The sequence below is a fragment of the Diabrotica undecimpunctata genome, chromosome 4, assembly GCF_040954645.1.
Source record: "Diabrotica undecimpunctata isolate CICGRU chromosome 4, icDiaUnde3, whole genome shotgun sequence".
NCBI lineage: Eukaryota > Metazoa > Arthropoda > Insecta > Coleoptera > Chrysomelidae > Diabrotica > Diabrotica undecimpunctata.
Window position 1 is genome coordinate 134,434,545 of NC_092806.1, and position 23,066 is coordinate 134,457,610.

General features: G+C 33.3%; 1 protein-coding gene across 1 annotated transcript; it reads left to right on the forward strand.

Annotated features, from left to right (window-relative positions):
• The first annotated feature begins 7,321 nt into the window (after positions 1-7,321).
• LOC140440072 (uncharacterized) lies at positions 7,322-22,975 on the forward strand. The gene is made up of 4 exons (XM_072530341.1): positions 7,322-7,926; positions 18,162-18,367; positions 21,583-21,882; positions 22,784-22,975. The coding sequence occupies exons 1-4, from the start codon at positions 7,365-7,367 to the stop codon at positions 22,922-22,924; spliced, it is 1,209 nt and encodes a 402-aa protein (XP_072386442.1). The 5' UTR covers positions 7,322-7,364; the 3' UTR covers positions 22,925-22,975.
• The last annotated feature ends 91 nt before the right edge of the window (positions 22,976-23,066 follow it).

Below are 23,066 nucleotides of genomic sequence, written 5' to 3' on the forward strand. Positions count from 1 at the left end.
ATTTTCGTTTTCACAATGTATAATTCAGTAATAGCCTTGAGAAAAAGTGAGTCGAACTTTCAGCTTTTATACGCAGCTTTAAATGTTCTTTTTTAATTCCCATTTTCCATCAAAGTTTGGAAACCATCCTTACCATGTTGATCTTGCTTATCGCCGCTCTAGATAACTATGGGCTGCTACATTTGTTCGCATCATTTCCTTAGATTAATGTATTAGGATATATTTCGTCCTACAACATTTGGCCGTCCTGGATTTTTGCCCTTCACAGTGAGTTTGAATAATATATATTGTATCTCATACCCCAAGTACTTAAAATTTCTACCTATAATAGTCAATATTATCTTTGGTTTATTTACCACGCTTTAAACCTTCAATAGTCGCGTACGGTCTCACAGACCGATAGGCACTGTAAATATCCATCAAACCCTAAATATGCTTTTAAAAGTACGCCGTTTTAGGACTTTCTCTACTTCATTTGACGTTTCATCTAGACCAGCTGCACCGTTAGTTAATGTGATATTGTCAGATCAGCAGTTATCGGTCTCAGGTACTAAGACCAATGGTGAACGCAACCTTGGAAATATTTCTTTTCAGAAGAAATAATTATGACTGTTGTTTTACATATCAACGAAATGATTGACCTATTTTTCCTTTGTTTGTAAAATGATGTCGTAAAGGATATCATAATGCGGCATTTGTCGCAATAATTGATGAAATGCTTTTGGGATTTCCTGGGAATTTAATTTCCGTCAGTATATTCCGTCGAAACCAAGCAAATACGGTATAAAAAATTTAGCAAAGTGTGACGCTAGAATGTACTATTGGGGTAATTTGGAAGTGTATGTTAGTCTTCAACCAGACGGATCTTATAGACTATCAGCAGCGCTCAAGATGTTGTCATGAGACTCTATCAGATAATTGGTTCAGTAGCGGTAGGGTATAAGCAGTAGCTTCAAATTTTAGAGAACAAGAATAAAAGCGTAACGTAAATTTTAGAAGTTTTAATGCATCAAACAACATTTTTGAATTTCCTAATTATGGAAAATATTTCATAATGTAATGAAAGCTATTGATTAAATAAAATAATAACAAATTAGAAAAAATCATAGAATATGTAATATTAACAAAAAAAAATGTGAAAATTTACCACTGAGTTACATCCCCTTTATTTTTAATGACATCCACAATTCTTCGAGGCATAGTTTTTACCAAGTTCTGACAAAATTCTAATTTCAATAAATTTCATATTTCTCGCAATTTTTCCTTCAATTCGTTGACGGACCTGGTCTAATGTTTTCTCACAGCTTTTTTCATTTCGCACCACAAAATCACTGTGGGAGACAAGTCGGGACTGTTAGAAACCCATTCCAGAAGGATATGCCATGATCTTCAATACATTTTATACTCTTTTTGAGGTATGACAACCTGCGCCGTTGTGTTGGAAGACAAAATCTTGCGCTGATGTTAAACGGTGTTCCATAATCAGTAAAAGAGATTCTTTTAAAATATTCAAATATTTGTCCGTATTTATATTTCCATCAATAAAATGTAACTTTCCCTTTAGACGACATGATGCCCTAGATTATGACAGCTGCAGGAACTTTTCTCTTCAGACAGTCGGGATGGAAAGCTTCATTTTTCCTGCGTAAAATCTGGACTCATCACTCCATTGTATTGAATCCCATTGCGACCTATCTTTATGTTTTTTTTTGACCAGCTTCATATATTTTTTTATAATATTACAAGTGGCTCTTTCTTAGTCTAAAATAAAATGAAATTTATTAAAAAACAATTCGTACTAATACTACTTCATATAAATTCCACACTTTACTCCATATAAATTTCTCGTCGATTTTTCACTATGATGCGTCTTAATGCCCTTCAATCTGCTTGGGTTATTTTACTTTTTCGTACATTTCTAGGTTTTGTGACTACAGAATCTGTAGTTTTGTATCCTCTGACTATATTTCTTACACTATAGCGTGACAATTGCAACATATTCGCGATTTCCAAATTGGATTTTACAGTACGGCAAGAGATAAGGGCTTGCAGCTCGGTGATACTCCTCCATAGATCCCTACTGGAAGGGCGTGGTGCCTAAATACCCGTTTAATATATATTTATATATATATATATATATATATATATATATATATACAATAATATATATGTATATGTATATATATATATATAATATAATAATAATAATCATCCCGAAGAACCTCCTAGAAAACATAAAAAAGCTGGGTCTAAATGAACATCTATATAAGATCATGCAGAAAGCTGTGCTACTTTCGACATCCGGATGCGTGCGAAAATTTTTGGGAGATACACCGACGTACCAAGTCACCTAGGACTTGATAACATGGAAAGAGTCCCACCAGCGCTCAATCCTTTTGATACCGTAGGTATCTGGGATGAGCGAATGTTCCCCTTATAGGGAGTGTGAGCCGTATGGCTAAATCTGGATAATAATAAAGGTTCAGCCCGCAGGTTTTGATATGCAAGATGGCCAAAACATCGAGGGAATGGGTGTAAATGATATGTATAAATGTCTCGGAGTAAAACAAGCGCGGAAAATTGACCATAAACAAATGAAAACTGAACTAACTTCGGAGTTCGTGCGAAGAGTAAGACAACTAAATCGGTCATATCTTAATAGTAAAAATTTGTTTAAGGCATTAAATACGTACGCCTGTTCCGCGCTTAGCTACTCATTTGGTATTATAAAATGGTCAAAAACGGATATATAGGGTCTTCAGCGGAAAGTAAGAACACTTCTCACAAAAGCGCAAAAACATCATCGACGCAGCGCAGTAGAGAGAACAACATTACCGCGGTATCAAGGGGGAAGAGGACTTATGGATATAGGTGAACAATTGGATAAACAAATTGCTAATTTAAGAACTTATTTTCAGGTACAGTCTGAGACATCTACTTTACATCGAGTAATTTACGCAGTAGATGATACAACGCCGCTTAAACTGAGGGAACAAGAAATGCGCATAAACCACCTGACTCAGCAAGAAAAAATGCGCACCTAGATGAGTAAACCTCTGCATGGGCGACATCTCAATGAGATCAGTCAAGAATATGTCGACAATATAGCGTCAAACTATTGGTTGACATCAAGAAAGATGTTTCCTGAGACTGAGGGTTTCCTACTTGCCATTCAGGATCAGGTTATACCAACTAAAAATTACCTGAAATATATTGTGAAAGATCCTCAAGTCCAAAATGACAAATACCGATATGGATGCCAAGCTCAAGAAACCATCCAACATCTTACCGGTGACTGCCAGGCATTTGTCGGTACTGATTATAAAGAACGCCATGACTTAGTAGGAAAGAATATCCACCAAGAACTAGCTGACAAACTGGGACTTCTCCAAACCGACCATCTTCCTTATTATCTATACGTCCCTGACAGAATGCTTAAAAATGACAACTGCAAGCTATACTGGGACCGCACTGTGCTTACAGACCAACCAGTGGCGCATAATAGACCGGATCTCATACTAGTTAATAAAATTACTAGGCAAACAACACTTATTGATGTGGCGGTACCCAACACCAATAATTTAAGTGTTAAATACAACGAAAAGATCGCCAAGTACAGAGGTCTAGAAATACAAATCAGGAGACAATGGAAAATGGAAAGTGCCCAGAATTGAAGAATTCTTGTTATGCCACCATTTGTCGACTAGATTAGAAACAGAAATATAAGATATTTTTTGTAGTAGCTCAGTTTGATTGTAGGACTGGCATTTGAGAATAGATTTTTCAGCTAAAAATAGTCGTCTTAAATGTAAGGGAGGTTCCATCGATTCGGCTAGAAGATTGTCTGTCTGTCTGTCTTCTTCTACCTTTTCCTCTTTATAAGCAATTCTGCTTGTTCAAGGCGGGTTAATTGGAAGGTCGTCACTCCTTTTTTGTGCGGTCGTCCGATACTTATTCTGCCAATTGGTGACTTATCTCTTACTATTAAGGTTCTCTGTAGGTGTAGATTTGAGCGCACCTAGAACTAATCGCAGAGCCTTTCCCAAGTTTACATGCTCATTTTATTACTTGACTGCACCGTACTGAAGACGACCAATAGTCAGAAATACCTATATGCCGTTGCCTTCCACCTTATACACATTTTTTTTTCCTTTGTTGTGAGTTATGTCGATACCTACTAACTTTATTTTGCTATTAACTCGCCTTAACATTTTCTTGTTGTTTAAAACGTTTGACATTCCTTTTCTCAGGCAGCTTAGCTTCCTCCGTAGATGTGTTAGTTATTGCTTTGAATCTTCAGAGTCTTCTAACATTATTGCTCTTCGCATAGCTCTGTAGTGATCCTTTCGCAAGTTAACATGCCCGTTTTCTACTTGGCTGCACCGTACTGGAGACGATTAATAGTCAGAAATAAGTATGTACGGTTGCCTTCCATCTTATACACATATTTTATTATTTTTTTCCATTTGTTGCGAGCTGTGCCAATACTTAAATATACAGGGTGGTCCTTAAGTAATTGTACAAAAAGAAACAGTGGATTCCACACTTTAAAATATTACGATTTGAGCCAAATTGCTTTAATAAAATGTTGATATTAAGAAAGATACAAATATACGAGCAATATAGCGAACCAACTCTAGCACAACATACTAAACTGCAGAGATTACGATGGGCAGGGCACGTGGTCCGCATGCATGAGAATAGAATCCCCAGAAAATTATTAAATGCAAGAATGCAGGGAAAAAGACCTGTTGGAAGACCTAAAAAGAGATGGGAAGATGAAGTCGATGAGGATGCCAGGAACTGCCTGGGAACGCGTTCATGGAAAAGAACAGCGGTAAATAGAGATGGTTGGAGAAGCCTGTTGAAGGAGGCCAAGGCCCGATTTGGGCTGTAGCGCCATTGGATGGATGGATGGAAGAAAGATACAGGGTGTTAAAGTGCAAAATTAAAATTTTATTTTTCGCTATAACTTTCATGTTTATAAACATTTATGTATAAAAATTTACAACTGGGTACTTTTAAATATGAGAAATTATAATTTGATGCACACTTTGATGTAACTGATAAAGGGCGCCACTTATGCCACATATGTGGTATAAATTTGCACTTAACTTTTTTGCTCTTTAAGCTACCTGTATTTGGGATAAAAAATATTAAAGATACATTATTTTAACAAAAAAAAGGTATACTAGTTAATAAGTTCAAAACTCAACAGTTCTCGAGATAATCGCATTTTAAAAATCAGCTGCATAATTCTGATCTAAGACAATTACTCCATGCAAGAAAATATAGACAAAAACATTAATACTTCTGAATTTTGGTATAAAATACCTTTAATTTAAGTTAATAGTTAACGAAATAAATAAAATAAATATATCAGCAGGATAATTAATAATAGAATTTGACAAAATAACAGAATAATAGGATTTTACATCAAACATTTTACGTTTTAAGTTAAATTAACGTCATAATCAAATTATTTTGTTTACAAACCAAACTAAGAAACAGTTAAACTAAATAACATAACTTTTTGTCAAAAAAAGTGTTTGATATGTCCACCATTTTCTTTAATTCATTTGTCAATATATTCCATAAAAGATCGTCTCATATTAAATAGCATCATTAGTTCTAAAGAAATTGCTGCAGTGTTTATTTCTTTCCATAGTTGATTGCGAATGTTTATGGGAGTCTTATAGACACGTTGTTTTAATGCGCCCCATACACCAAAATCAAGCGGATTAAATTCTGGACTACGTGGTGGCTAGAATGTATAATGGATAAATATATTTTTTTGGATGCATATCCAAATCTTATGGTATATTATGGAACTACATCTTATTTGTCGCAGAGGTTAAATCATGTAATAAACTGTGATGTATCTCGTTCATTGGTTACTTATATACACACGGAATAATCTATCGATGACATTACTTATTTATATGATTACGTTACAGCTTACGAGTAACTATAATTACATCTCGAACAAATGGAATATTATGATTTACTAGCGAACTAATGTTATGCTGAACTAAATTGCCTGTGTGTTTACTATATTTATAACAATATCGGTTATTAGGACAACGATGATGTTTTTGTAAAAATGCTGAGTCTTTCAGGTTAGATTTGTAGCAAAAGTATTATGAAATAGGACACATATGTGGTATTTAATACCTGTGCTCTAATTTCTATTTGTCCTAATACAAATGGGTAAACAATTTTCGTAATGAACAATAAGTATTCTTTTCGAATTTTTTATGAATTAGATAATTATATCAATATTTCACCACATTGCCAAGGAATATGACTACCACGACCAATCCAACATTCAGAAAAGTTGTATTTAAGTATGTTCAAACTGCCTTCTCTCTAGAATGTGGTGGTGTACCATCTTGCATAAACCACATATTTTGGGTTTTTAGCATTTTACAATAGAGAAAAAGTAATACAACGCCATTATAGAAACTTAAGAAGCCATAGCAAAGGAAACTTGTAACATGATGACGGCCAACGTCTGAATACAAACACGGGACCTAAAGAAGAAGCACCCATAACAAAGCATTTTGTGATGTTGCATTATTATCTTTGAGTTGTTTTAATAAGAATAAACTATAAATTATGCTTATCTACAGGTATTCAGTGTTTTAATGCACAAATATCAAACTAAGAATTATTGTGCAGCTGACTTATAAAATGCATTTATCTCGAAAGCGGTTGAATATAAACAACTAACCTTAATAATTCAAAGAAATATTATTCTTCTAACTTTTCTTTTATTGATATTTTTATTTTTACATTTGAAATAATTTTAATTTTTTATCGTATAGCTGTAACGAACGTGCTTAAGACAATTTAATCTTGACATTCAATATTTCAAATACTTCAATGTCATTTTTTATTTGCGAAATCTTTTAAATTCTGTAAGTGTTTTAAAATGTATTTGTACGCCATTTTTTGTAATGTTCAAATTGTTTTAGTTTACTCCTAAAGAAGCTGTTAAATAAATGGCGAAATATTGAGTAATTAAGAAAAAAGAAAGATTTTTATTACAGACCACTTTACCCGATAATTTGAACGTATTTATATATATATATATATATATATATATATATATATATATATATATATATATATATATATATATATATATATATATATATGTATTTATATGTATTAATATTTGCATAAAGCCTGAGAATAACATAACAAATTTAAAAATAAATTTGCCTGTATTAACGCTAAAGCGGTTTTCTTCAATTATCAAGTAATTAATAATATGAAATATTGGAGCATATATAAACAGGTGATAAAGTATTAACCGCCAGTAGTGCGTGTGACCCGTTTAAGTAGACCGCATATTCAACATGGACCTCAACGTAATCAGTGGCTTATTAGAAAAAGCTCTAGGAGAAAAATTGGAAAATTATGAAGTTACCAAGAACGCAGAAAACGACAAGGGTCAGGGTCATTTAGGAAAAGTAGTTTTTATATCGGTGAGAAACAAAAATACCGGAGAAGACCGGCATCTTGCTGTTAAGCAGGTCCTTAAATGTGCATCCGAAGCTATCACCAAAGTCATGTCAGCACCATACATCAACGAAATATATTTCTATAATAAAGTTGTTCCAGTTATAAAGGAATATCTTAAAGCTTATCCAGAAGTTACCGTGATGGAAAATATACCAGTCTGTTACGCTACTTCATTGGAACCAGGACTAGAAAAACTTGTATTCGAAAACTTAAAGATTCAAGGCTACGAAATTCATTCTTTTGCGATACCTTTTAAGTGGAATATATACGAGGCAATTGCTAATATATATGGACAATATCATGGAGTATTTTATGGTTTTAAAAACAAGGAATCAGAAAAATATTCTCAACTCTCCCATGGTTTTCTAGACAATTTCAGGGGAATGATAGATCAAGGTAAAAACAATTTGTTTAAAATTTTATTATTATTTAGTATGGCTTAGTATTAGGATTTAAAGTACCACCATATTTCTAAAATATTTATTAATAGAATTTAAAGTACTACCATATTTAGCTCAGAGGAGTGCTCTTGCTCGTGGTATCAAATTCCATAAACCTATTTTATGAAATGATCCGTTATTTATATAATTTCACAGTCCAGAGACGATCCCCAGCTGCCTTGCGGTAGACACTTATCGATAATAAATATTAATGACTCTGTTAGACCTCTAGTAGGCCTCTAGTAGACCTCTTTTATTAACTATCTTATTAAAAATCAACCAGATATAAAATTACTTTCATCATCATTGGGAGTTGACTTCTCTAATTAAATTTCTCTATAGGTTTCTATCATGAGCCCTATCTATATCGATCCACTTTAGCGACATGTCCTGCATAAGCTCCTTCTCCCAGTTTTACTTTGGTCTTTCTCTCCTTCAACGAACCTAGCAATCAGCAATTCTTCGTATTGGATGATTAACTTCTCGACATTGAACATGATCAAACCATCTCGACCATTAGCATCAATTGGTGGTTTCCCTTAATATACTCATTCCTAATTTTATTTTTTTTTTTTTTGGTAATCGACTCATCCATCTAAGCAATCTCATTTTTGCCACATGCATTCGTTTTTGTCTTTCTTTTTACCTGCACGACACATAGCTGATCTTATGGCTATTTCGTAGAATTTTTGCTTCAACTTCATCGGAAGTTTTCTATCACATAGCACATCACTTACTTTCTTCCGCTTGCATGCATCTAACCCTAATTCTACTACATGCATCTCCATCTATTTCCCCATTTCGTTATAATACCGATCCTAGGAACTCAAACCTATTACTTTTCACAATTATTTTATCATCAAAAGATATCTATTTTATTTGTAGTAACTCCATATGTACATTACTATTTTTTATGGGAATAAGCCACAATTTAAGATTAAAATAGGATTATTTTTGACGTTTCAATTTCTACTTCGGAAATTGTATTTATGGACTATGGACTATGGACTCATATTGGCAACCTTTTCATCATTAGTCGATTTTCCTATTTTTTCGGTTTCCATCTTAATCTCCGTCTTCATTGGCTTCTTCGTTAGATTGAGATAACTTTTTGATTATCTTATGTGCTATTCTTCTTGTGACTATTCCAAGCATTGTGACTTAATTACTTTATTAAGTAAATATTAACACTTTATTTTCGGTTAATAAAACTTTTTCTATGCCTTTCTTTCTTTTTGATATTGTTTTTAAGTATGTGGTGGTGTGAGGTTTTAGGATTCTTTGTATCAGTGTTTTGTATACTTTCATTCATGCCTTTTAATAATAATTCTGTTAAAACATCTTTCCGTTAATCCCTTTTGTTGCATTTTTTTTTCATGGTCAACTACCGGTAGAATAAATTAATTCATATACGTGACTTGATTTCATGTGTATAATCATTGATTTTGGTTACGATTGTTTCCATGTGTAAATATTTGTCCACCTTTTGAACGAATTTGTTTCTAATCCATAACGTCTCTTGTTATTATGTTTTGTCAATGGTCATATATTTCATCGTTTTGATATTTAAAGTAAGTTTGTTCTCTTTGCTACTATCTACAATCTCATTTATCAGAACCTACATTTATTTAAACGACTCTGCGAATACTAATGTATCATCGGATCATCATAGGTTCTCTGTTGACTTTAATTACACTTGATGTTGTCCTTTAATGCGTTCTAAATTATCTCTTCTGAATATAGGATAAACAGAAGCGAAGAAAGTATGCATCCCTGCCTTTACCCATCGTTGTTCTTCTGTTTCTTCTGATAGTTTGTTGTCAACTCTAACGTATTCTAATATCTTTCATATCCAGATTTTTATCATAAACTAGCTGTAGGAGGAAATTATGTAAGACTTTGTCAAATGCCTTGTTGTAATCAAAAAAACAGATATAAAGAGGTTGGTTAACATTTCTAGAACTTTAGGCTAATACTTTAAGGGCAAACAAGGCTTTTTTGCCCCTATTGCGTTTCTGAAGACTAAAGTTTTCTGAACATCCTAAACATCCTTTTACGTATAATTTTCAAGAATATCTTAAGAGTGTGGCTCATTAGGCTGATGGTTCGGTGCTTGCCGTATTCTTTGGCGTTAGCTTTTTCCGGTCAAGTTACGAACGTCGGCTTAGCCGTTCTTTTGAAATGACGTCTGTATAATATATGGTATTGTACAAGTATTGTAGTATATCTATTTTGATAGGCTGCCATTAATTTAATAATTTCTGCTGGAAACTCTTCAAGTTTCCAGTTTCTCTACTGTTACATGATTTCATGTTTTCTGTTTACTTTTCATCTTTAAAGAATTTCTTTATGTATTGTTTCCATCTTTCTATTTTTTTGTTGTTGTCAAGGATAATTTTATCTTTTTCATCTAATAGGATATTACTCTGGTTTGTTTTTTGGATTCCGTCCAGTTATTTTACCTTTCTAATTAATAAAAATTAAATTATTAAACATAAAACTTAGTAAGCTAACCTTTAGTAACCCGAAAACTTTCCCTCCTGGTACCAGATGCCTTTTAGTCCATTACAGATAATATATTCGTATTCAGCGGTCCCAAAAATCCCTAGTAATGACTTTGCACTGATTTTGTACTGCATTCTGACAATACTTTAGGAAACTAGGTTCATCCTGGGCATCAGGTGCGTCGGAGATCATCGATGACATGATATTCGTGTTCAGCAGCCCCCAAAACCCCCCTAGTAATGATGTTGCATTGATTTTGTCTTGAATTTTCACAAAACCATTCTCAGCACCAGCTGCCTCAGAGACCATCGCCGTCATGATATTAATAATCACCGACCCCAAAATCTCCCTGATTAATAACCTTATTTTGTATCGAATTTCCATAAAACCTCACAAGAGGCCCATTTTGGGAACAAGGTACCTCGAAGACTATCGCCGTCATGATATTCGCAAATTAGAAATTTATTATATTTCATAACCTCGAAATACACTTTACAAAATGAATTTCCCGTGTTCAGTAATGCGCAATTTTCAGTTCCAAACCATATATCTTTAGTTCAAAAAATTTTCTGACGCTCTTACGAATTAATTGCAATAAATTTTCATTTTAAAATCCATCCAACTGCAAAAAATTGGTAGTTTTTCGGCTTTATAGTGGCTTGTCGAGGGCTTTTGACTGCATATCACACTACAATATTCTCCACAAATTAAATTACTATGGAATCAGAAGTATCCCCATTAAGCTTATAACTTCTTATCTATGTGGCAGACACCAGGCGGTAGTGTTTAAAGGTCATCTCTCCGATTTTCTATCCGTAAAACATGGATTCCCACTAGGTTCGTTCTTAGGACCTCTTTTGTTTATTATTTATATCAACGGTTTGCCTAAATTCACATTTCCGTGCAAATTCATACAATTTGCAGATGATACGACATACGTTATATAAGGAAAAAAATGTCTTATGAGGAAGTTTCTCAATCAATCACATGGTTTGCTGCAAACAAACTAAAACTTAACTCCGATAAAACGCAAAAATTGCTTATATCTGCAAGTAATTTACATATTGATCCAGATAACAAAAAGACTGTTAAACTATTGGGAATAACCATAGATAATCGACTGAACTCGTCGGCTCATATCTCACAACTAAAGAAAAAGCTATCAAATTCATTATTTGTTATTCATCAACTAGCAAGGGTTGTCAACTTTGAAACATTAAAAATGACATATTTTTCTTTATTCCACTCTTACCTAAACTATGGATTAATCATATAGACCATAATAAATGGTTCATTAATTGAACCATTAGACATGGATTAATCATATCAACCAATGCACTTTAAATTTGTTTCTTTCAAATTCAAAATTATGCCGCTACCTACTCTGTTGATATTGAGTTAAGTTCTGACTGGGAGTTCGCATCGAGACAGCAAAGTGAATAGACGTATTTAATACGAGTTCCAAAGCTATCGAGTTTAAAAAAGTAAAACACATTAAGTATTTAGTTAATTAGTTTTCATTAAACAAAAACAGTGTTATAATCAAATCCATCTAAAATCAACGGTTGAATCTGCAAAAACCAGTAAGTAAACAAAGTTTGTTTACATATATTTAAGCATTTATTGTCAATCGAAAAACACCCATCATTTTTCGAAATTTTGTTGAAATATCAAAACAAGTTCTTCAGGTGAACAGGACCGTACTCAGCCACAATTTAAATTATTAATGTGGCGTTTAAATAATGGATAACAAAAATCCAGGGGACCATGTCCCTAACCCTCCTCTGAACCTTCCCATATCTAGTACTTCAACTTAATAAAATTCCCAATCATACGCAACAATTACAACAAAAAATCAAACATCATCCAAATTTCCCGATAAACAGCAAGCCATCTTATTCACTTCCATTGACGACGTAAAAATTGAAGATTATCTAATAGCCTTGGGCAGTACTGTAAATCCTAAAGATATTATTTTCGCCTCACGGATTTCTCAAAATAGAATATGCATTTACTTATCCTCAAAAGAACTAGTAGATAACTTCTTAAAAAATTATGGTTCAATTAAAGTCAACAATCAAATTCTCACTGCCCGCAAATTAATCACTCCAAGTCAAAGAATTGTTTTATCCAATGTATGCCCCAGCATACTACATTCTATTTTAGAAGCAGAGCTAATAAAGCTAGGTCTAAATCTATTATCGCCTATCAACTTTCTTAAAATAAACGCGTCTCGCCCAGAATTTAGTCATATTCTCAGCTTTCGCCGACAAACGTATATTACTCCTTTAGAAAACAATGCAATATTGCCAGCTTCTTTCATAATAAATTTCGACAATACATCATACAGAATTTTCTTAGCAACCGACAACCTTGAATGTTTTTCTTGTACACAAGCAGGTCACTTAGCTGTAGTATGCCCACTTCTACAACATAACGAGCAAACTTCATTAGAGAATTTCGCCCAATGCACAGAAGCCGCCAACACTTTAGCGTCTAATGATGAATCTTGTCAAAACATAAGCACATCTTCAGTTAATCAAAACGTCAATGTAAGTACCAAAGAACGAAATAAACAGAATACGGAACCAATGAAAACATCTGAAACGGTAGCCCAAGAAACTTCAACGATTTCCATTAAACGACAAATGTCAGAGTCTACACCACCGCTTGAAGACCTCCACAAACAACCTACATTTCAAAAACCCAAACCCAAGAAAATTAAACCGGAAAAATCCATTCACGATGAAATGCAACCATTACAACAAATGTTTGAAGACGATAAAAACAATTTTACACTGAACTATAACCAAACTTTAAATTTCTTTGAATCAGCCCCACACAACGCAGACATATTGGATCTTCTTAAAACCTATACAGACAATGTACCAGGTTTCCTTAAGGATCTGGACACTATGTACACTCAAAGCTCAAAAAAGCTGAAAACAAAAATCACAAACATTAAAAGAAAATTACAGCATCAACTCTCCAGAACATCTGCATCAATGGACAGCGAACTCTCATCCTCTCAAGAAAACTTAAGTACTTAACATTCAGATGTATCATACAATGGAATCTCAACGGGTACAACACCCGTTGCGAAATGTTACAAAAGTTAATTGCTCAACAAACACCATCAGTTATTTGCCTTCAAGAAACTCATTTCAAAGATTCTTACCATGCAAGGTTAAAGGGTTTTAAATGCTTTTATAAAAACAGGACCAATAGAGATAAAGCAAGTGATGGAGTAGCAATCTATATCAACCAAATGTACGAAGCAGAACTAATACCTTTAAATACACCCTTAGAAGCTGTTGCAATCACAATTAATAGTGATATAAAGATCTCAATATGCAACATTTATATTCCACCGAGTGAAAATTTTTCAACTGCCGTAATTGAGGAACTACTTCAACAGATCCCATCTCCCCGTATACTCTTAGGAGATTTTAATAGTCATAGTCCCTACTGGGGATCCAAATTTCGATCATTAAAAGGAAAAGTACTAGAACAATTACTTGACAGTAACAATATAAACATCTTGAATACAGGGGAACCCACAAGATTTAATATACAAACAGGAGAATCCTCAGTTATCGACCTAAGCATGTGCGATCCGGTCCTACAAACATCTTTAAATTGGGAAGTCCATCCCTACTTATACGGGAGTGATCACTTTCCTATTCTTATAACCCGTCCTTTTAAAACCGCCTTAACTACTCCTCTCTCAAAATGGAAATTAGACCAGGCAAATTGGACACTTTTCTCAGACCAAATAGACCAAAAACTCCCATATCTCCCTGACCCTAGTACCTCAAATATATCTTCAACTTATCTAAAATTCTCTGAGTTAATATTAGAAGCAGGCCACAAAGCAGTCGGAAAAACCAAAACTCTAAAAACTCACACGCCAGTACCGTGGTGGAATACTAAATGTGACGAAGCCATCAAAAAATACAAGCGAGCTTTTAACAAATTCAGACGATGTCCTACTACACAAAATCAAATAAAATATAAAAAACTGAGAGCTGAATCTCGATATCAAATTAAGCAAACTAAAAAACAAAACTGGAAATCTTTCGTGGCATCCATCAACAACTCTACTCCCCTGTCTGCATTATGGAGGAAAATTCGTCAACTATCTGGAAAACAGCAAACGCCCAAATTAGTTTCTTAAAACATAATGATCAATTCATTACCTCAACACAAGAAATCACAGAAGTTTTTGCAGACCTTTACGAACAAAATTCCAGCACTAACAACTACCCTCCAAATTTTCTTCAATTTAAATTTAGAAATGAAAAAAAGGAGATATTGATCACGGAGAACACGGAAGACTACATGAACTCGCCAATTTTACTTGAAGAAATGGACGATGCATTGTTTGGCATAAAAAAACTCTTCTCCGGGTCCAGATGATATACCAATAATTTTTCTCCAAAAACTAAGCACAAATGCTAGAATATACCTCCTTAATGTTTTGAACCAAATGTGGATTCAGCACTACTTTCCAAAGTCTTGGTCAGAATCATATATTATCCCAATCCCTAAACCCCAAAAACCGAAAACAGATCCCCAGTCCTATAGACCAATATCCCTAACCTCGTCAACCTGTAAGCTATTTGAAAAGATTATAAACCGTCGTCTTACATGGTTTCTGGAAGATAAAAAATTGCTTATCCCGGAGCAAAACGGCTTTCGTCAAAATAGATCAACGACGGATAACCTAGTTGATCTTGAATCCGAAGTTCACGAAGCACTCATTAACAAACAACACTGTCTAGCTATTTTCTGCGATATAACAAAAGCCTACGATTGCACATGGAGATATGGTATAGTAGAAAAGCTTCACTCCTGGGGTATTAATGGACAATTCCTAAAATTTATTCAAAATTTTCTTCAACTTAGAACATTTAAAGTACGATCAAATGGAACACTATCATCAAGTCGAATCCAGGAAAATGGAATCCCTCAGGGATCGGTATTAAGTGTAACTTTATTCCTTGTTGCAATTAACGATATCTTGGAACAATGTCAACATCCAGTAAAAGCAAGACTATACGCAGACGATCTGGTTATCCTACTAAGAGGAACAAATTTAGAATCCATCCAAAGAATCCTACAAAGCGCATTAAATAATCTCCAGAAATGGTCTGACAAAACAGGACTCAGTTTCTCTAACGAAAAAACAAAATTCTCAAAAAAGCGAAAAGAGGATAATCCAATTTTAACATTGAATGGTAAAAATCTGGTCTTTGTAAAAGAAATAAAGTTCCTCGGTCTTACATTTGACAAAACATTGAATTGGAAAAGTCACATTAAAAATCTAAAAGGTACTTGCCAGCAAAGCATTAATATTTTAAAGACACTGTCGAACATCAACTGGGGCAGCGATACGGCAACTCTTCTACGAATCTTTTCATTATTAGTTTGATCAAAAATTGACTACGGCTCAGTGATATATAACTCAGCCAAAAAATCTGTTCTTAAAGAACTAGATGTAATCCAAAATACGGGACTGCGAGTCGCTTTGGGTGCCTTTCGAACAAGCCCCATACTAAGTATATGTAGTGAATCAGGGCAAACCCCTTTAGAATTTAGAAGAGATTTTTTAAGTTTGTCGTTTGCTTGTAAAGTTCTATCCTCTCTAGATAACCCAGTCTACCATAACGTTCACAGCAATCGTTTCAGCCACTACTTCTCATCTCATCCTCAATGTAATCCGCCTTTCTATGAACGAATTAACCGATTACTTCATAAATATAGCATACAATTCCCGTCAATATACCATCCTTCCGAAAACCCTCCTCCTCCATGGACTGTAAATAAACCACCAGTAATTACTGATCTATCAAAATTTAATAAACATGAATCCCCACCAGCCATATTAATAAACAACTTCAAAGATATTATGGATAGATTTAGCGACTACCGACAGATCTACACAGATGCATCAAAAACAACGGACGGAGTCGGCGCAGCCATTTTCTGTAATATTCATAATGCTAAATTTAAGTTGCATAACAACTGGACTATCTCGAACGCAGAACTATACGCAATCCTTGAAGCTCTAAAGTTCATTAACACAACGGACCAGAGAAATTATACAATCATTACTAACTCAATGAATGCTCTTTGTGACATCAAAAACATATACTCCAGCAATCCTATTCATAGAGACATTTACAAAGAACTTCAAAATGCTGCAAAGGAAAACAAACATGTGGTATTAATCTGGGTTCCATCTCATATTGGAATACATGGTAACGAGGTTGTGGACCGTCTAGCTCACGAAGCAGCGACAAGTGATGGTCAAGTGCAATTAAATAAAATAGTGTCAAGTGATCTTAAATTGTGCTTAAAAAACATAGTTAGTTGTGCGTGGCAAATTAAAGACAATGTTTTACAAAAACAAGCCTTTGTGTTACCGAGGAAAAAACAAGTCATCTTTTCTCGACTTCGAATTGGTCACACCCGTCATACACATCTTTACCGAATTACAAGAGACAATCCTCCATACTGCAACCAGTGTCAAACCAACAATACAGTTAAACATATTTTAACCGAATGTCAAATTTTCCAGGAAACCAGAAGTCAACCTTCCCAGCGACATAGGCGACCTTCTTAGAGACACTAATCATCTACACAATATTATAAAGTTTTTAACGGTTGTAGGCATAAAAGATATTTAAATTAATATCTACACTGTACTTATATTACATATATCAATATTCTTTATTGTTCTTTAATGTTAGTACGTAATTAATATTAACCTTTCTTTGTTACTATATGTATTTTCCATTGTTGTCGTCTATAACTCCAGTGGTTCGGACGACATTAAATAAATTAATAAAAAAAAAAAAAAAAAGTTCTGACTGAAATTCAGTCAAAACTTATAAAAAATTTAATAAAGTAGTCTGATGTTCACGTTCACAATACGCGTTACTTTCACTACGCGTCACGAACAAATAGCTGTAGATTGCGTCTTTGAGATAAAAATTGCCTTAATTATAACTACCACAATATTTTACCAAAAAGTATTAAGCAGCTTAGCTGTAATAGTTTCGAGAAAGTTATAAAAAATATCTTCTGAAACATTGCTTTTACTGCTCACATTAATATGACTCATTGCAGAACATCCACTGAACTGCTTACCGAGACTTTGACGTAAATCATTTTCTGTTTAATATGTGTTCTTGTTTGTGATATTTTTAAGTTATATTTTTTATTCCTTTTTTAAATACTTTTTAAATACTATGTATTTTTGACTTGCTGCAAACAATATTTGTATTTGTTTAGTAGTTAAATAAATAAACTCTAAACTCTAAACTCTACTGCTTCATTGCCTTGTCTATATTCTTTATTTAAAACTTCATATAGGTATATTACTTAACAGTAGGCAACCAATCATACATGGCATAGATGAGACTATATTTTTTACAAATTAAAATTTTATATTCCCAAAGATATCTTTGAACATAACATAAATTTACGTTTACTAAATATCATTAATAAATTATAAATAATAATATACTTTTATAACACGTAGTAATTCAAATATATTATATATTTTGCGTAATACTAAATAAAACTAGAACAGTCAACATTATGTGAGAGGGGAGTTTCCCTATTTTGTATTTAATCGAAAAATCTTGATATCATAATTTTATCTTTCAATTTTTGCAGACGTTTGGGCCGACATTTTCAAATATTGCTGTATTCGAATTCAAAGCTTGTTAAAAGAAGAGAATGAATTAGAGCTTGCGCAAGCTTTTCAGAAATATGTGGACCATACTAAAAAGTACTTTGTAGATGCAATTTCCTATAGAAGTCCATATTCCGTTATTCTTCATGGTGACTGCTGGAAGAATAATTTCCTATTTAAATACGATGTAAGTAAATGTGCAACATATTTTATGTCTATGATATTGCGCCTACTCGTATATAATATTCCAAATATTTTATCAAATGTGGGAAAGATTTTTTTAAGCAATAATTATAAAAATGTGGAGTAGTTTACGCAGTTTATGTTTGCAAATAACTATAATATGCATATAAATATACTTGAGATTAGTATATAGGGTTTATCATTTGTGTAAATATTATCTAGTAAAGGATAAAACACTGCTTTGGGGTAAACTCTGCCTGAAGGTTCAATTGGTATACCATTAAATATTCGTTTATTGCATTGATATGTAATATTTTCTATTCCTACATATTGTTCTGTTCTGCAGCATATCCTTGATTATGCCCGTAAGATGAAAGTCTTGGTGTACTTCTGCAATCTGGGTCAAGTGTTTCAAGAATGAAGTAATCATTCATTCGGTATCTCTACTTTTTCATGTTTCAATATTCTGATCTACTGGTACGTTGCTCAGGTTTTCTCGCAGTCTATATCTCATTCTCGTCTTCACCCTTATAACTATGTGTAAAGAATGGAGGTCCAGTAGAGCCTCTATAGCTGCCCTTGGTGTACCCCTTATAGCTCCTGTATTTCTGAGGCAAGCAAGCCTTTGCACCTTCCTTAGATTGCGAATAAAACTTTCATGCTGAATTTTTATCCAATATACCACTGATGCAAAGAATCAATTCTTTATTTCGCCTTGTTTTCTTTCGTGTATTGTATAGCTATTTAAATGTTGTCAAGACAGCCGCGGAATGCATTTTATCCTCATAAAGAATACTTATTAGAGCCTGTAGTCTTCTCGTTCCTTCATTCTTATTTTTTCGTAATGGCTGGCCTAGCTATTTGTTCTCTAGTTAATTTTGAGAGTTCTGGAGGTAGTAGACTAGGGTAGGTACTCACATTTTTAAATCAGATTTACTGCCGGCCTTCTAAACTTTTTAACGTAAGGGGTTTAATAGTTAGCTCCATTTTCTTGCGCCCTCAGTCTAGGACGTGGATGCTGTCATCAGAGAAAGGGTCTACCTTGTGCTTAGCCTAGTACTCCTTAAGTAGGCATAAAGTTACTAAAAGAGTATCAGCTAAAGTACGAAGTAGAGCTATTCTTTAATCTCAATACATTTACAGCAAAGATTTACTTAAAAATTTTTGTATTACTTAGCTAACATACCATTTAATAAGTCCGGGCATAACAGTGGATTATTAAACTTATTCCAAATTTCGCACAATAATCAAAATTGATCAATAATTAAAGTTTTATGAGAAATCAGTGTAGTTAGATATAACAGAATTCAAAGATCAGATTTTGCACGAGGGTATATCACTAAAAAGCCTATGCTCAAAGAGGGTGTCGCAATATTTAACAAAAACAATCTTCCAACGATTCCTATCGATTGTTGTATCTCTTTCAATGCAGTAATTAAATAAACAGTAGTTTCTGCATTAATATGACTTCTTATTCACTCTTCTTTGGAAGAGGCAAATCTTTGATAGATAGTTTCCAAACAATCATATCAGCATATTTTATGTCACTCAATACTTTTTTGCTCAATTAAATTTATTTTACACTGTTTTTTACTACTTTATATTTTTTGATATCATATAAAATGTTGCCTATTATTTTTTCTTAGTATTTTTGTCCCTTTTATTTTCGTTATTGGTTTCCTGCTAATTTTGTGAGATTTTGTTTTTGCAGTATGTAGCCTTGAGTGAGGCATATAGAATAGTAACCGAATGTATGAAGCCTGCTCCACTCCATCTCTTGTATAAGAGGACAGGATCAAAATGGAAATACTATGATAACAACTGACGAAAAGCTGAAACTATGGAAATAATATATGGAAGAGATCTTCGACGACGAAAGAGGAAACCTACAAGACATATCTTTCGAGGATAGGGAAACAAGTAGGGAAATTACAAAGGAGGGAATATTGTCTGCACTAAAGAACACCAGAAACGGAAAAAGCCCGGGACCAGATCAACTGCCTATTGATATCCTTAAAATAATAGAAAATGAGTACATGTATGTCCTCTTAAAGCTCTTTAATGAAATTTATTAGTCGGTTGACATACCTAGTGAATGGTTGACCTAAACATTTATTTACCTCCAAAAAAGAAAAATTCTAGAGAATGAACTGACCACCTCACCATAAGCCTGATGTCTCACACACTTAAAATGTTTTTAAAGATCATTTATAAACGGATTTACCAAATACTTGATATGGATATTGAAGAAACCCAATTTGGATTTCGTAGAGACGTAGGTATCCGTGAAGCTCTTTGCATTCAACGTATTAATCCAGAGATGCATGGATGTAAACCAAGATATGTACGTCTGTTTTATAGATTACAACAAGGCTTTCAATAAAGTACAACACAAAGAGGAAATGTACGTCCTCAAAGCCCAACAATTACAATACAATAACCCTCGAATTAAGTATATCAAATTTACCCGTCGTCCAGAATTTTCCGTTCATTCTCTTGGTATTGCTGCAAATCTGGGTATTCTTTAGATCTAGGTGTCACTGACTAGTATCTTTTTGCAGATTCAAAAAAACCGTATAGGAAAAGATATTTGAAACTAATGGTAAAATCAGTACAACAAATAACTCTTATTTTGATTTCTAAGAAAAACCATTTTACAAACCGACCTCGAATAGTAATATACACGTTGGATCGATGTAAAGCTGACAAATAACGTCAAATTTTGTCTAAATGTTGTTATTGTATTCTTTTTCCTACTACTATGTCCGGTTCAGAAATCGTGCCAACTTGAATTTTCAATCATATTTTTCTGCCTTTTTTCAACTCTGAAGCAAAGGTTTAATAGAGTCCCATTTCTACTGTAATATTATCCACATATTTTGTTGGTGTTCTTTACCAAGTTCTAGCTCCTTGCACCGTTTCTTAAAATGTCGGGTACTAATATACATTTCCTTCACATATTTCCACAGCTTGTCCCATCTGACACAGTCAAATGTTTTGTATACGTACTATAAAATTAATTTTGGCTTTCTTAACTTATTTTATCGATTATTGTTTCTTTAGATTTATTTAGTTTTATCTAGTTTTTTACACATTTATCTCAGTTTATGTTTACAAGAAAAATTTAAAATAGTGGCGAATATAAATAAATCTTTTCTATTATTAATTGTGAGGAATTTTTATTACTATGTGTCAACATTTAAGTTAAACTCTTTTTAGAATAATGGAGATATGACTAGCCTTAAATTTGTCGATTTTCAAATGGCTGGAGAGGGTTCTCCTGCCTTGGACCTAAGTTATACATTTTACTCAGACGCTGATGACGAGATCTTGGAAAACCTCGACAAGTTTCTGCGAACTTATCACACCAGCCTTGGTAATACTTTAAAACAAATGGGACTTAACATAGAACAAATTTTACCCTATGCAGCACTTAAGGAAGAATGGAAACAAGTGTGTGCCTTTGGATTTTTACTTGGACTAAAAGTATTTGTTACCAAGTGCTTAAAACCTGAAAATGTAAGTTTTTTTTGTTAAATTTTATAAACTTTAAATTCTAAGCATACGTATTTATGTAGGTCAAGACTTAGCATTGCTGAATCTTAAGCTCTTCAATGCTTTCACTTTATCCTTTTCTAGATCTATAGACGGTGATTTACGTAGATCGTCTATTAGATGTATCTCATAAAATAATCGCATTTGGAATCTGAAATTTGTACTTTGCATAACGTGAATGATATGCACGTGTAAAATATTTGAGACTCACTATCCGGTTATAAAAAATCTTTTAGGTCATAGTATGTTGCACTTTGCAAGGTCAAAGGACCCTGTTGTAATCTACAATTTTGGAGCTTACAAGTTTAAATTAAGTATGAATATATTAAAATTAGTTTTCTTCTTTTATGTAGGATATTTTAAAATCCGATTTATCACAGTAATATCCTATTGTTTCTTTTGCAGCTTTTTGGTTTGGGCTTTCAACCTGAGTTTGCATTTAGCGCAATTTTTGGGCTTTGCTTCCCTTCCATCCACATGTGGGTATAATATTCACATCGCTTTTTTGTTCCTTATTTTATTAGATCATGCAGTCTACAATGCGCACGTATAGTTTTGGTTTCTTACGTGGTCTGTTCCAGTTGCTTCTGCTATAATTCTTAATGTGTTAATTTCTGCTACTCGTAACATACTTTTGGTATATGCCTGGAGTATAGTAAAACTAAGTGAAGAGGGATCTTCTAAATATTTAGACGCGTTATGGAGTATTCATGGAAAAATCTGTTAAAACCTGTGTTTTTTGTATTAAAGGTTTAAAAACGAACATAAATATGATCTGCATTAATACAAATTTATATTTCAAGATTTTGATCTCTTTAGTTATTTTTTTTTTAAAAAATATACCAATATATTTGTTGGTTTCTAGGTACGCCACATAGTGGAGATAATGGACGGTTCAGCACCAAGAGATATTCTAAACAATGCAATATTAGATACAGATTCCGCCGACTTTAAGAAACCGGTTCTATCACTGCTAAATCATTTGTACAAAAACGGATTTTTGTAATCTTCTTATATTTGTATTAATTGTAATTATGTTGAATAATAATAAAAAATAAATAAAATATTTCTGTTTTTCTTTTTTACTACTTTATAATATTATTATCAACATCATTACTGAAACTTCAGTGGTTTATGAGCCAAAATAT

Bases quoted from the DNA above. Each gene is read 5' to 3' on its own strand.
- LOC140440072 (XM_072530341.1), top strand. From the start codon at position 7,365: ATGGACCTCAACGTAATCAGTGGCTTATTAGAAAAAGCTCTAGGAGAA. The intron at 18,368-21,582 runs GTAAGTAAATGT...AACTCTTTTTAG, and splicing joins ATTTCCTATTTAAATACGAT to AATAATGGAGATATGACTAG. The intron at 21,883-22,783 runs GTAAGTTTTTTT...GTTGGTTTCTAG, and splicing joins AGTGCTTAAAACCTGAAAAT to GTACGCCACATAGTGGAGAT.